We start from the raw sequence: 15,696 nt of genomic DNA on the forward strand, positions 1-15,696 counted from the left end.
ATGCTGACGACACCCAGCTTTATATCTTGGTAAAACCCAATAACTACAGCATGGTTGATTGCCCGATAGATTGTATTGGTGATATCAATGTATGGATGACACAACATTTTCTCCAGCTTAATCAGGATAAAACAGAGGTATTGTTCATCGGTGAAAAAGCTGAAAGAGAGAGATTATCTGCACATTTGAAAACACTTCAAATGCACTCCTGTCGGGCCTAACAAAGAAGGTGATTAGTCGACTGCAAATGGTACAGAATGCAGCCGACGTGTCCTTACAAGGACCAGACTGAGAGCACATATCAGTCTTGAAATCGCTGCACTGGCTCCCTGTTAGTTTTAGAATAGATTTCAAGATTATTTTATTAGTCCATACGTCACTCTACTGCCATGCACCCAAATACATCATGGACATGCTTGTAAGATACACACCAGGTAGACCACTGAGGTCCACTGGCACTGAACTCTTGACGGTCCCAGAAGCCAGGACCAAGAGATATGGAGAGTCAGCTCAGTATATATGCTCCCAGACTCTGGACCCTACCAGAGAGCATGAGATTGGCCAAAACTCTGCCAGACCTCAAAATGTACTTATTTAATCTCGCCCTTTAAATCTGTTCTATTGTTGTTTTATTTTCTTTGTTATCTGTGAAGCACATTGTGTCACATTTTTTGTGGGAAAAGCGCTATACAAATAAAGTTTGATTTTATTTGATTAGTGTGCCCTTGAGTAAGGCACTTAGTCCACTTAGTCCTAAATTACTGTCCCTATTATCTCTAATTGTAAGTCACTTTGGATAAAAGTGTCTGCTAAATGGTAAAAAAAAAAAAAGTTGCACAGTTTTTGTATGGATTGTGTTACAATTTCTTTAGCTGTGTAGTTGTATTGAGTTAATACCAGTGTCTGGTCTAAATTGCATAGCGGCAATGGAAATTAATTAAACAATTGTTGATGTGTTGAATACTTATTTCCCCCACTGTATATGGAAGTAAACCAAGTGTATATTCTCACATTATGAAATTCTGCACGCTATGTTGCATACATCGATCGCCTCCACACTCGGTGCCAATTACTAATGACATCATGCATCCGTGCATATCTTAAACATTGTATACTGTAGATTTTTTTGTTTTTTTTGTTTTTTTCTGAGTGGGGCCCACTCATATTTTATTGGACAGATATAGTGAAAGACAGGAAAGTAAGGGAGAGAGGGCTTGTCAGCAAGGCATGGGCCGGATTCGAACCCATGCCGACATGGGCATAATGTGTGCATTATAGACCGCTGTGCTAGACCACCAGACCACAGATATATATATTTTTAATATACTTTATTTTTTATAGTTTTATTGCGTAGATTATAGGAAAATATGCATTCCTACTTGTACACACAAACTAAAAAGATGTTAGAATCATCCCGAAAGTCAACTTCCACTTCATTAATCCATGGTAATATTGGGAGGGGATTTCAACATTTTGACCAGTAAATATATTTCCAATGAGCCTATTCAAGTGAAATTTGCACCAGACTTTGATATTAACTCAAACAATCCAGACAAAAAAATTGAAACATTAAAGTCTATATATATATATGTAAATAAAGTTGTGTAATAAAATAGTCAAACACCTTTAATGGTCCGATCCAACAAGGTTCTGGGAACAACCCAGGCTCAATGATCCAACCCAAAGTGGAACTGACTGGCCAGTGTGTGACTTGGACAGGACTCATGCTCTATACTGGGGAAACCCAGCTACTTAGCCCACACTGAGCCCACACTGAGCCCACACTGAGCCCACACTGAGCCCACACTGAGCCCACACACAACCGTGGAGGGAATCTCAGGCCATCATGGCATTTCACCTTGTGCTGTTTTAATTTTACCATTAGAAACAAAAAGGTATGCAAGAGCAGACGTTACCTTGACCAGGATCTTCCCCTTGAGGATGTTAGGGGAGGGCAGGACCCCCGATTCGTCCACCGGCACGTGGGAGAGGTCCAGCTTGTCACCCAGGACCTCCACCAGGTACTGGGCCATCTTCTTCTGCTGGGGCACGCTGCAGTGGTTCTCTATGGAGAGGATCACCGGGTACCTGGATGGTGGAGAAGACACTGAGACCCTGGACCCTGGAGAACTCAACCAACCGTGGAGAAGACAAACACTGTGGTACACTGTACCAAGGGGAAGACAAACACTGGTACACTGGTAGACCTTGAGCTATTGAACTGAACATTGGATTCACTGGATTCCATGTTAATTCTGGTTTCAGGGTTTAAGTAAAGACTCCAATCCGTGGTGTTCACCTGTCCATTCAGGTCAGCTCAGTGACACTGTAAGTCCTGGGAGGACCAGGCCATGGTTGACAAAGCCAGCAGAGACACCACTGAAGCCTCTGACACGGCTGCCTAGGCACTGTTTTGAACAACTTGAAACTTTAAGACAAAACAGAAACCTGACGGAAAATGACGTTGATGCTATAACTATAATTTGATGAATCTGTGGTCTGGAAGAGATTAATACGCATCGATCAGCACCGAAGACCTAGCAGCGTCTACTCTCGAAAGATTGTTTTTTTTACGCCCTCAGCACTTCAAAGAGGAGGACGGCGGTTCATGGCGAGCCGCGGAAAAGGATTACATTAGAGATTTCAAAACTAATTTCCATTACAATTGAACCGAAGCTTTCATAGCTATTCAGCGATAATATTTATGAGAATGTAATCTCTCCAGTCTAAAGGGTATAATACAGCATTGGATACAGTATGCATGAATAGAACTCGAGAAAGAAAAAAGAAAAAGATCTGCAACAATCCCATCACCTTCGACTCTCAGAGAAGCGTTTCGGTGTTTTTTGATTTTGAACGCAGCCCTTCTCTCACTTAGCAAGGAATGTGGTGACATAGTGCAGTCTAACGCACACAGACACACAGACACACAGACACAGACACACAGACACACACAAACACACACAAACACAGACACATACAAAGACAGATAAAGACACAGAGACACACACACACATGCATACATCGCTGTTGCTTTATGCTACTAGTGAGACCGGGTCTATAAATAGCCTCTTTTTTACAACAACCTCCAGAATGTATGCATCCTTATAGGATTAACACCTCGCGCAGCCTCTGATGAGGTGTTGGTATGTGTGTGTGTGTGTGTGTGTGTGTTTACGTGCATATCTGTGTGTGTGTGTGTGTTTACGTGCATATCTGTGTGGAGGGGGGGACATAGACTTCCGACCGGTAGAGAGAGACGACGCAAAAAAAACAACCCCAGTTGTTAAAACAGGCGCTTACTGGTTCTTCACGAAGGCGTACTTGTTGATGGTCTCGATGACGTCCTTGAAGAGGATCTTGGAGGTGAGGGTGTAGCCGTGGTGCACTATGGGCTCCCCATCCTGCCCGTCCCAACAGTCCACTGGAGGGGGACAATCACAATCAATACCTCCACACTGACTGGCACTCAGTGTAAACTACCTACGTGTGTGTGTGTGTGTGTGTGTGTGTGTGTATGTGTCTGCCTGCATTTGTGTGTCTGTCTGTCTGTCTGTCTATGTGCCTGTCTGCGAGAGTGTATGTGCCTACTTGGTGTGATTGTGCGCGCATGCACGCATGTGTGTATGTGCGTGCGTGCATGCGTGTGTGCATGTGTGAACCCCCCCCCCGCCCCCCCCACCTCACCTTCCACGCAGCGGCAGCCGGCCTGCAGCACCCAGGTGTACATGTCCACTCTGGACTGGGACATGAGCTGGTCCCCCATCAGGTAGGTGTTGTGGGACGAGGCGATGAAGTAGTTAGAGAGGGGCTGGCTCATGTCCTGGGTCACCTCGTAGTGCCCCGGGTTGAACACGTCCCCCTTGGGGCTGCGCATGTAGTTAGTGAAGCCTGAGGGGGGGGGGGGGGGGGGCAGAGGACGGAGGAGGAGGGGGTGAGGGTGGTGTAGTTGTTGTGGGAGAGAGGGAGAGGGAGAAGGGGAGAGAGAGAAAGAGAGAGAGGGGGAGAGGGAGAAACAGAGGGAGGGAGAGAGAGACGAAGAGGGAAAGGGAGAGGGGGAGAGAGAGAAAGAGAGGGAGGGGGAGAGGGAGGGAGAGAGAGACAGAGAAGGAGAGGGGGAGAGGGGAAGGAGAGAGAGCGGGAGAGGGGGAAAGGGAAAGGGAGATGGATCCATTTGCCAGCCTGCGTGTCTCTACTCATCTCTCCGCTCTCTATTTCCTGTCTTTCCAAATGATTAACAACAATGCCACTCTCTTTAAAAGACCACGGTAACACTTTAGTGTGAGGAACCAGCAGGGTTAATGGCTAGCCTAATATGTCTAATGGCTAATATGTGTGCAATAACACAAAGTGTTCCCTAAAATAATAGACACACATAATAGGTTTACTGAAACTAGATCGACAAACCAAGGGGGATATACATCCATATGGTTGCCTACGCAAAAATCGTAATCCTACGGAGATGGATAGAGCGCTCATACTGCACCATGGAGAAATGTTGTAGGTACTGTTTGTTCAGACTAGACAGATGTACTGTAATGCACTTGGGGCATCTACAGTACTAATCAATAACCACAGACTATATTGACTTCTGACTCCGAACAACATTATGAGCAGTTTTCCGCACTCAAATGGCTACATTGTAGCTACACTGAAATGATGTAGATTCTTTCTAAGAATGAATATGCATATATAGAATATGCTGGTAAATGCTGGTGAATTCCACAGTGTAGTCATGAGACATGCAATGAGAGGGGAAAAAGGGCCTAAAAGATATCTTACCATCGATACCAATAACCCCTTGTTTCTGGTTCTCTGTGCAAGGCTCAAATTTGTTGACAATCTCAAGGCAGTGGTCTTTGGTCACCTGGGTCATCTATGAAAACAACAAAACAGAACATAAATGGATAGAAAAACTCAATAAGCCAACAGCAAAGAACGTTCCTGCCTTCTTGGCCATGTCTCTCTTGTGAAAGAGGTTGTTCCACCACAGATAAATGGGAGTGAAATCAAATAAAAAGTAGCTTTCCCTCGAGATCAAAATCCCCTAAAAACAACCCAGCAACATTGGGAATGTCAGTGGTGATAAGGTAATGCTAATCCAATTTAGGAAGCTTCCTCACATGCCGGCGCCATCCCCCCGTCCCTGTGCTGGAATCCAATTGTTCACCCGACAGCTGGCCTTTTAAACGGCCTGATTGGTCGATCAGATTCCCATCCGCATCAATCATCGTCAGACTGTTCTATTTGAGGGGGGGGGGGGGGGGGGAGGCTTTGTCCTAGTCCTCTTTTCCCCCAGTTCAGGACAGCTGTTCCACAAGGGGTCAAGGGTCAATGTGCTAAGCTCTGGGACTAGAGGGTTTGTCTAAGTAGCTACTTACTTACTAGAGGGGAACAGTGTTCTGATCACAGACAGGGAGCCTAGAGGAAATGCTAATTCTCCCCTCGTCACTTTCAAACTTTGGGGGAAGGGGGGTGATTTCAAACAGATTTCTGACTGGGGACACAGATGCAAGGCACACACACGCGCACGCGCACGCACATGCACACGCACACACAGGCACAAGCGCAGACGCATATAAGGACACATGCGGACACATTAATAGGGGCGGTGGTGGCCTAGAGGTTAGAGAGGCCGGCTAGCAATCGGAAGGTCGCTGGTTCGATCACCACCTCAGGAGGGAGCAGCATGTGAGCTGGTGACTGGAGGGTTGCTGGCATCATATCTAAGGTGCCTTCCACTGCTGTTGTGCCCTTGAGCAAGGCACTTAATCCCTAATTGCTCCAGGGGCACTGACTATGGCTGACCCTGCGTTTAGAGCAAAGAATACATTTTGTTGTACTCTAATCTAATCTAATAGAGAGTAAACAGAGCTACTAAGAGAGGCTAGAGCTGATGAACCCAGCTGCAGATAAATCACCCAGCATATCTGCCTCGACTCTCTCCGATGGAAAGGTGGAAACATCCAACTCCCCGCTCCAGGACGTCCTCTTTAAGATAATTAGTGAAAGCACCGCCCCCGCCTTCCCTCCTGAAATGGGCTACAAATCTGATCCAACTGCAAGCAATCCCAATCAAGACAGCATGTTTCTCCACGCTTAATTTCACTGACTGCAAATTAGCCCAAAAAGCCCACATTCAGTATGAGGAACATGAGCCAATGTGAGCCTGTTTTAATTTCATCATTTTTGGGGGCCAAGGCAAACACTATTAGATGCTCGTATTTTATCCAAAAGCCCTTACAAGGCTTATTAGAATTAGCGGGTACCTCTTCCAATGAACTTGGAAGGGCCTGTGTCTGCACTTCCCCACAGCTATTAAGCTTTCCTTCAGGCCCCAATGGCCAATCCATTTACTGCCTGTCTACTACCACGCCGGGTCTCCAAGGAGCCACTCCATTCCAGGGAGGATTTATCCTCATCTAGTTACCAGGCTGAGGGGGATGTCAGCAAAACTGAAACTTTTATAACTTGCTGTAGCTGGGCCTTTTCACATTCAATAGTTTAGCATTACCAAACTGCATCACAGTGTGGTGTGGCAGCTGCTCTGTCTCTGACCGGAAGGCCCCAGCGCACTACCTTGACTGGCTGCACACTCTGGACTTCAATGTAACTTTCGCACTACTGCTTGTTTGCACATACCATATTATATTGGTCTCTAATGATTAGTGCTGTCCCAAACGACTATTTTTCTAACGATTAATCTAGCGATTATTTTATCGATTATTCGATTAGTCTAACGACTAATTTGTCGATAAGTCTAACGATAATTTTTGTACTGTAAAAAAAAAACTAAAAAAATTACGTATTTGTCTCCACCTCACTGCTATGTTTAGCCAACTTGAATGCCAACATGGCCATTTAGAAGTCTGTCCATCACCACAACACATAGCTAGCTAACGTTACTCTCGCTGCTATGTTATGATTAGCTAAATTGATGCTAACGTAGCATGCGAGCTACGAGCTAGATAACGTACAGTAGGTGCTCGCACCACAATGACAATAGGCTACCGTAGCTAGCCAGCTACATAGCTAACGTTACTAACACCAGAAGACAAGACATACGAACTGTGGTGAGCTACATTGCTTGTGTAACATTAGCTAGTAGCTATCCATTTTTCACGCATACACTTAATTGTCTCGCCTGGTAAAATAAAGGTTTAAAAAAAAAAAAACGCCATTTTGTTTATTTACGACTAACCGACGCATATTACGCTAACCGACGTATTGACGTAGTCGATGACGTCGACGACGTCGAATAATCGTAACAGCCCTACTAATGATGCATGTCACATACAGTCATGTTACATACAGTCATGTTACATACAGTCATGTTACATACAGTCATGTTACATACAGTCATGTTACATACAGTCATGTTACATACAGTCATGTGAGAAAAGTAGGACACCCCATGAAATATTTAGTTATTTTAGTTAGTTTTTTGGGGGGGGAAAGAAATATGCACATATCAATATTTAGTCTTCTTTCAAACAATATCTATAGATAAAGGTTGTGTAACTGAAGCAAAAACAATGAAAATGTAACAAAACATGTCAAAAAAATGCCAATTCCTACTGAGGAAAAAGTTAAGACACCCTAACGTAATTTCTTTCCCCACTCATCCATGCAGAATCTTTTCAGCTGTGTGATGTTTGAGGGGTGTCTTGCATGTACAGCCCGTTGCAAATCACCCCACAGCATCTCAATAGTACAGGGCGTTGACTTGGCCATTCCAGAACTCTGACCATCTGTCCATTTTTGGACAGATGGTCTCACATCTTCCTCAAGCACCCTCTGATACAATAAATAATTCATTGTGGATTCTATGATGGTGAGATGGGCAAACATGTCTTCTGTTATTGTGCCCAAATAATTCAACTTTGGATTCCTTTGTCCAAGGCACATTGTTCCAGACGTCATGGTGTTTGTCAAGGTGTTTCCTGGCAAACCGAGAAGAAATACCCACTCCTGAGGCCGCACAACACCACCACCATCTGAGGTCAATAGCTGCTGAGATACAGCCCCTCGACCTAGATTCAGACATCCTCCCGCTCATTGGACGGAACCTTCTGCGAGCTCACAAAGCAAGAAAGCAAATGACACCCTCACACAGGAGAACCTTGTACAGGAGACCTTCACACACGACACCCTCACACAGGAGAACCTTGTACAGGAGACCTTCACACACGACACCCTCACACAGGAGAACCTTGTACAGGAGACCTTCACACACGACACCCTCACACAGGAGAACCTTGTACAGGAGACCTTCACACACGACACCCTCACACAGGAGAACCTTGTACAGGAGACCTTCACACACGACACCCTCACACCGTCCTCGGTTTCCCATCCGACGCTTGTGAAGATTAAAGAAGTGAAGGAAAAGAGAAAGAGAAATACAAGTAAGAGGGTTCAAGTTCTTGCGCGATGGCAGAAAGAGTACGTCAACACACTTCAGAGTTGTCAAAAGTGGCAGCACAACAGGCCAAACATCAAGGAATGTTTATTTTGAAAGACAGACCAATGGGAATCATTACAAAGGCTCTCCCAAGCAAGGTTAGGAAAGTGAAACATAAGCTTACCTGTCACAAGACTACTAAGACTTTCTATAGACCCATCTCAGAGTGTATCCTTCTCTTGTCCCCAGAAGATTAGGTTATGTAAATGTTTATTGTGGCATTTTAAATAATGCCAGACGGGGAGTGTAATGGAACGGTTTCCATGTATTGTTTGAGTCTTCTGCCACTAGGGGGGATAGTTGTTTTATCTTTAGAGTATTTCGCCTAGGCCATCTAGTGGTGTTTTGTTTAGTGCTGCTTCTTGCTCCGTACTTCCTGGTTTCCATGACAACAAGAAAACAAACGTTTTTTTACAGCATCGATGTTCTTGCCCCATCGTTTAGTTTCTAACCTTGAGTGGCAATATTTGTAATTTAAATTATTATCCATCATTGTTATAATGTTTATGTTTAAGTGTTTTGGCATATTTGCTACAGTTTGTACAGTTTTGGTGACATGTACGATAGCACATTGTAATGATAGCATTTAGGCTATTGTTATTGATACAGGATGCACTGATTAGCAATCAGGCTATTCTTTTTTTTATACGAGATGCACTGATTAGCATAAATGCGATGTTCTATGTAATACCTATTGATTAGTTCATCTTATGTCCTACATTAAATTATTTTGGTAAATAAATTATAGTTTTGACCTTAACTTCCTACAAAATAGCGAATTAATTATGTTAACTGTAACCAGCTTGAGTAAGCTATTGAATACTGATGTATGCTTTTGTGTTTATTTCACTTCTTTACATTGAATCCTGTTCATTTACAACAGTGGTCTGTTCCTTGGAGGATGTGATGCAAGGGAGAGTTTAGCTGACTGTGAAAACCTAATATAGGACTTGGAGCCACATTGGGTGTAGCAGTACAGGCATCTTGCAGTCTGCTCTTGGGCTGAACTTTAGGACAGCCTGACCAATTGTTGTCCACTTGTGGATTATTTTCCAGAGAGTGGAATGGCTGATTTCTAATTGTTTGGAGATCTTTTTAAATCCCTTCCCAGACTCTACACATCTACAACTTTCTTTCTGAAGGCCTCAGAGAGCTCTTGATGTCGCCAAGGTGAAACCACTCACTTCAACAATCAAGGGAAAACCAAACTAAATGTCTGAGGTTTAAATAGGACAGGCTCCTCCAAAATCCTCTCTAACTATTTGCACCTGATCTGGTGCGCTTTATTCTAATTTTAGGCATTTTAAGTAGCCTAATAAATGTGGGGATGTCCATCAGCTCACTGCTTCTTGTCATCATGCAAAGTCCTAGTAAAACACAAGTTCCTAAGCTTTAACAGTCTTAAATCTACTACTGTAAAGTAGCCTGCCTAGTCGACAAGTCTCTGAATGGCCTTGCGCCCCCTCCACTTGGAGAGTTCATCAAGAGGAGAGATGCCAGCTCGACCCAGACCACTCGTGCCACTGCTCGTGGTGACTGTGAGGTACCCCAGAGACGCACCACCTTCAGCCAAGCGGCTCTGTCGGTCAGGGGAAGCGGTCTATGGAACAGCCTTCCACAGCTGGTTAGAGAATGTCCCACATATAGCTCCTTCAAAACCCAGCTGAGACGATGGTTGGAGCAAAACCAAACCTGCACACACCTCTAACCCTGCTAGACTAGGGATCAGTTAGATTAGGCTAAATCAGGTTAGGGCTTGTTGTGTAGTCATATGACCTACTGTGATGCATGTTAGGCGAGATGCCTTAGGTTAGATGCCATCTGATTTTATTTTAGCTACTGTATTTTTGTGTTTATTTTAATCATGACTGTATCTATATGATGTGTTTATTTTACCCCACAACCAGATTTTTTCCATTAGGAAATGTAGCCCTGTTACTTCTGGCAGGGGGACCACCAACGGAAATTAGCCTATGGCTATAATTGGGTACATTTACACTGATGATATGTGCGCATTCCATTTAAGTGTTCATTAATGTACTGTGTCCTGCTTGAACAAATAAAATAAATCAAATCAAATCAAACGTTTTCCTCACAAGAAAATTGCATTTCTATTAATTGCATTTTATAGATAATTTTTAAAAGATTGATTTTCTGTTTCATTTGTTTATATTACCTCCGTATCTCAATATTGTCAAAATGAAGATCAAATGCCCATATGTGACTGCTCCTGGTGTTTCTGGACACCTCTCGGAAATGAGAAAGACGTCAAATTCGTCTTTAAAGTTTTTTTTTTTTTTTTGGGATTTTCGTTTCATTTTGTTTAAATATGTTGAAAAAGACATGTGGTGTCTTATCTCTTTCACATGACTGTGTGTAACATTGTACATTACACTGTACATATATCTATACCTATCATATTAATATTCATCTCATGTATATTCACTTCATATTCATTTATTTATACTCACTGTAATACCTTATGCTGTAATACCATGCACTGTCTACATTATCATGTATTTTGCATCACTTTGCATTTGTTTAGATGCCAAACTACATTTTGTTGTCTCAGTACTTGTACTCTGCAATTAGGATACAGTTGAATGTAATCTAATCTAATGGGCTAGCGTAGTTATGGCTGCGAGGTGCTTGGACTGAGGCAAGCTAAAGCTATTTTATTTTTCATAAGTAGCAGTCATTGCCATTAATACCCACAACGATTGCTGTAGAAGTTCTCACTGAGTGAAAACAATGTTGATATGTTCATAACGCTCCCTACACTCCCCAGGGGATTAACTCTGGATGCCAGTGAAGCAAATATACACATAATGAAGGTGCAGAAAAGACCATACTGTACTGTACCCTGTACTAGAGCTGCAGACATAGTGGGGTGCAAACATTTGGGCACCCCTGGTTTAAATGTCTGTTACAATTAATCTCCAAGTGATTGAAAGCAAACCTGAACACTAAATGTTACAAAGTTAAACATAACACCTTTCTAAAATGTTAAAGTGTGCGCGTGTGTATGCATGTGTGTGTGCACTTGCAAGTGTGTGTGTGTGTGTGTGTGTGTGTGTGTGCCCACCTTCTGCTCCAGCTCCAGGAAGCGTGCCAGGTCGGCCGTGTCCAGGTGGTCTTTGTGGTTGCTGTAGGTGAGCATGAGCAGGTACAGGTCCCGGCGTGTGGACATCATCTTGTAGAAGGAGCAGAACTCCTCGAAGTCCAGGGTGCCCTGGTTGTCATCTGTGTCGGCTTCCTGGACAACACAACAAAGGACAATGTTCTCTCAACATGCTGCAGGTTAGCTTCACTTTAGAAGAAGAAGAATACTTAATTTATTTTGTCCAATGCTTTTCTCAGGTACTCAAAGACAAGACTGTACATTCCATGGAGAGAACAAGAATAGGTACTGTGAATACATAAAGTCAATCAAAAGCAGTCAGTAAAAACAACAATAGAAGTTGTTAAAGTTTAAAAAGTAAGTTTAAAAAGATGGGTTTTGAACTTTATATAAAAGGCCTACCTATATATGATTCCTAAATCACAGAAATGGTCATGGCAAAGAGGTTACGGTTCGTTTGACCACATTTAGCTAATAAGGTAATGTTATGAAATTATTTGCGAAGACTTTTCCTGTTAACGTCACATTTTTGTACCCAACTGTTTGCTCGGGGAGGAGTTACAAAGTACTAGCTGACAGGGTTCCTAAACTTTTGCACAAGGCCTTGTCCCTTGTTGTATTCTTCTGAAGCTGTAAAAAGTTACAATTAAAATTAATCTTGCTTTAAAATGTGATGAAATGTGTCATGTTTAACTTTTTACCATTTAGAGGTTAGGTTAGCTTCTTTTTAGATATTAATTGTAAAAGGCATTTTGACTAGGGGTGCCCAAATGTTTGCATCCCACTGTACATACTGATACACTATACCAATAGTTCAGATACATACTGAGAGCTATATCTTCATTCTACCAGATGACAATACTACATTGTCTCACATCAGATAGACTGATCTAGCTCATATCTCGTGAAGGCCATTAAATGAATTTGGACAATTATGACTATATAATAACCCTAACCAACACTTAGAAAAAACTAAACTTACGATATTTGGAAATCAAAAAATTAATAGTCAAGTACAAATCAAGATAGATAATGTTGAAATTGAAAGAGTTTATGAAAACACATTTTTGGGAGTTGTTATAGACCACAAACTATGTTGGAAAACACACATAAACTACTTAGACTAAAATATCTAAGTCTATTGCAATACTGCATAAAACGAAAGACATACTTAATCCAAATTCATTACACATATTGTACCGTTCTCTAATAGTTCCATACATAACTTACTGTGTGGAAGTGTGGGGAAACACATTTATTTTCTACAGAAAAGAGCTTTATACGAATTATAAACAGAGCTGCCTATCAAGAACCAACTAACACATTATTCATAAACACCTATGATCTCAAATTTAAATAATTGGTGGACTTCAAAATGGCACAAGTAATGTATAAAGTAAAAAATAAGATGCTTCCAGACTGTATCTAGAGACTATTTCAAGTTAGACAGAGTAATTACGAACTCAGAGGAATATGTATGTTTATGAAAACAAAGATTAGAACAAATGCAAAACAAAGATGTATAACAGTTAAAGGAGTTAATTTATGGAATACTTTTGAAAAGGAAATGAAAATGTGTAGTACACTAAAAGGATTTAAAAAATTATTTAAAAATAAGATGATTAACAAGTATAAAACAGAGGTTTAAATATAGTTTTTGTTTGGTATTTTTTGAACTTTTTGTTGACATGCGTAAGTGAAATGTTGTTTATAAAAGTGTCAATGTTTTGATTATGCATTCATGGGGGGACATGCATACATGTAACAAGGGTAGGCGGAATAAGCCACGGCTTCAGCCTACACCTTTTTGGTCCTGGTGTTATGAATTGTGACTGTGTACATTTTTTTTTTATATCTGTATTGTGAATTGCATAGGGGACCAAAATAAACATTCTCAATCAATCAATCAAACCCTAACCAACGTAACGTAAAGGTCTATAATACAATGAAATTACATTAAATTAAGTTAATACGATTCACGGTTATCATAATTTTTCTAACCTTTATTAAAGAAGAAAAAGTCTTTACATTTGTGGTTGTCTTCCGCATTGCCTAGAGAGCATATTAGATTTCTGTAGATGATTCGCAAGGCATCCTGGGAAGTAGGGCCATGGCTACGAATGGAGTTTGGTCCTGAAAAAACTCCAAACGGAGCCGTGAGGAGCCCCACCCCTTGGCCCTACCCTTACATGAAAAGAATAATTGGGACACCCCTACCCTAGACGTGAACGCGCAAAACGGAAGCCGTAGGGGTGAATTGGGATTGGGCCTCTGCCTGTAATGTATTTTTTACATGACAGGAGATCATTTCACGTTATTCAGTTTGCAGCTTCAATATTGAGGTTAACATTAATTGGGGGAGGGCTACTGGGGAGCCAATGTCATTGAAATGTCAATCCAGTCTCATCCCCTCCCATTCATTATGTATCATCCCCTCCCATTCATTATGTATCATCCCCTCCCATTCATTATGGAAAGGGCCAGGCACTTCAGCTGTTACTGCGCCGCGGCGTGTGCCTTATATGACTGAATTCATCCATTTGCTTCTCTGTTGTTCCACCTCTTTAATCTCTAGCACTCTCGGCTGTGATAAATAATTGAGCTGCTCTTTATGAGTGGCTCTCTCCTCTGCTCTGACCGGGGACAGGCCCAGGATAAACCTCTGGCTAGGCTAACGTGCGCAGCCAAGTGGAAAAAGAGCGCAGACTGTACCCTCTCAACCCAGAACGAGCTCTCTGAAGAGAAGCCTCTCTCTCCGGGGCGAGACACTGGAAAACACTTCCTCCAGTTAATACGCTAGGCTTAAACTACACCGCTCCTCCAGGGTTCTGCTTGAAGGGGGGGAGGGGGTATTGTAATACACTGGCAACCCATTTATTCAGCTCACTGCTTCTTGAGCAGGTGAGTGGAACGTTGCCTGAGTGATAGTTGTGGGGAGTTGGGTCTGGATGCCCATACCAAGTAAATTTTGTGTATGTGCGAATATACTTGGCAATAAAAATAATTGTGATTCGGATTCTGATTTTGATCAGAAGTCAGAGAGTCAATGGGGTGGTGTTACCAGGGGCAGAATGATATGAACAAATATGCTAAGAATTGAGCACTTGGAAATATCTGGGAAATTGAGCACTAAAGGAAGGCCTTTCCCTTCCTGTAAGAGATGTGCCAAGAACTGTGGCATAGATGATTATGATTGTTTAAGCAAGAGGAGCGACCTCATCAGGGAGGAAACCTCTATAAATGTTGGGGTCTTTTTGACTGCTATTTTCTCTCTGCGCTCATGTAACTTTGCTTAATAAAAGGCCTATTTTGAGTCAATTGATTTAAACTCTTTGTGCTTTATAAATTCTACTCCATCTACTAAGAAATTTAAAATGGATTAAACAAATGTGTGGTGGCCTGGGAAAACCCGTCGGATGTCGCTGGCGTTCGTTTGTGGCAAAGAGCAAAAATAGATGGAAATGTCCTATTTCGGCGATTTTGATATTATGTGGTATTCTAGTACTTTGAACTCCATACTACATTATGGTGAATAAACATTTTAAGAAAACAAAAGAGAAAGTACTTATTTTTATGTTTTTGTGGTGGGTAGTTTGCTAGCGAAACAACGTCACGTTGAACGTGTCTCATTCTCAGTTAAGCAACGCACGCACACATGAGCGAAAGGAGAGACGATACTTCCACCTGTGTTATTGCCAGTTTACTGATGCTCACAATAAGCATAAAGTAATAACATCTTAACTAGAAGACACACAAATTGATCTGTCCCTCGCATACCGACGAGGCGAGCAGACTAACACCGCATCACAAGCAGACAAACGAGACCGGCCGATCTGCATAGGCTCCTCCCCCGACCCGGAGGAGAAAGGGGTCGGGGGCAGCATGGGGGCAGCATTTCTCACCTTTCACTTTTTTTGACATGATACATTAAAATGCTCATAACTTTTTAAAATAAAGGGCTATCTCAGTCATTCAACCAGTTATGAATAGCTGAGAACTTCTAATTTATGGAAATATAAAAAAATGAAAATGTCAAAATGCCACCATGTGAAGGGTTTTCCCAGGCCACCACACAAATGTTTTGGGGGTTTGTTTAAGCGAAGAAAGACAA

General features: G+C 42.2%; 1 protein-coding gene across 1 annotated transcript in view; it reads right to left on the bottom strand.

Annotated features, from left to right (window-relative positions):
* Positions 1–15,696, bottom strand: part of plch2a (phospholipase C, eta 2a) — a gene marked incomplete at both ends in the record, with an annotated part of 173,907 nt that overhangs the window by 27,561 nt on the left and 130,650 nt on the right. Inside the window, 5 exons of the mRNA XM_080534365.1 lie at positions 1,917–2,088; positions 3,304–3,424; positions 3,688–3,891; positions 4,783–4,876; positions 11,550–11,720. Of these exons, the coding sequence (XP_080390491.1) occupies positions 1,917–2,088; positions 3,304–3,424; positions 3,688–3,891; positions 4,783–4,876; positions 11,550–11,720 (762 nt within the window). The remainder of the gene's footprint in view (positions 1–1,916; positions 2,089–3,303; positions 3,425–3,687; positions 3,892–4,782; positions 4,877–11,549; positions 11,721–15,696) is intronic.

The sequence above is a fragment of the Nansenia antarctica genome, assembly GCF_963989245.1.
Source record: "Nansenia antarctica genome assembly, chromosome: 6".
NCBI classification, from domain to species: Eukaryota; Metazoa; Chordata; class Actinopteri; order Argentiniformes; family Microstomatidae; genus Nansenia; species Nansenia antarctica.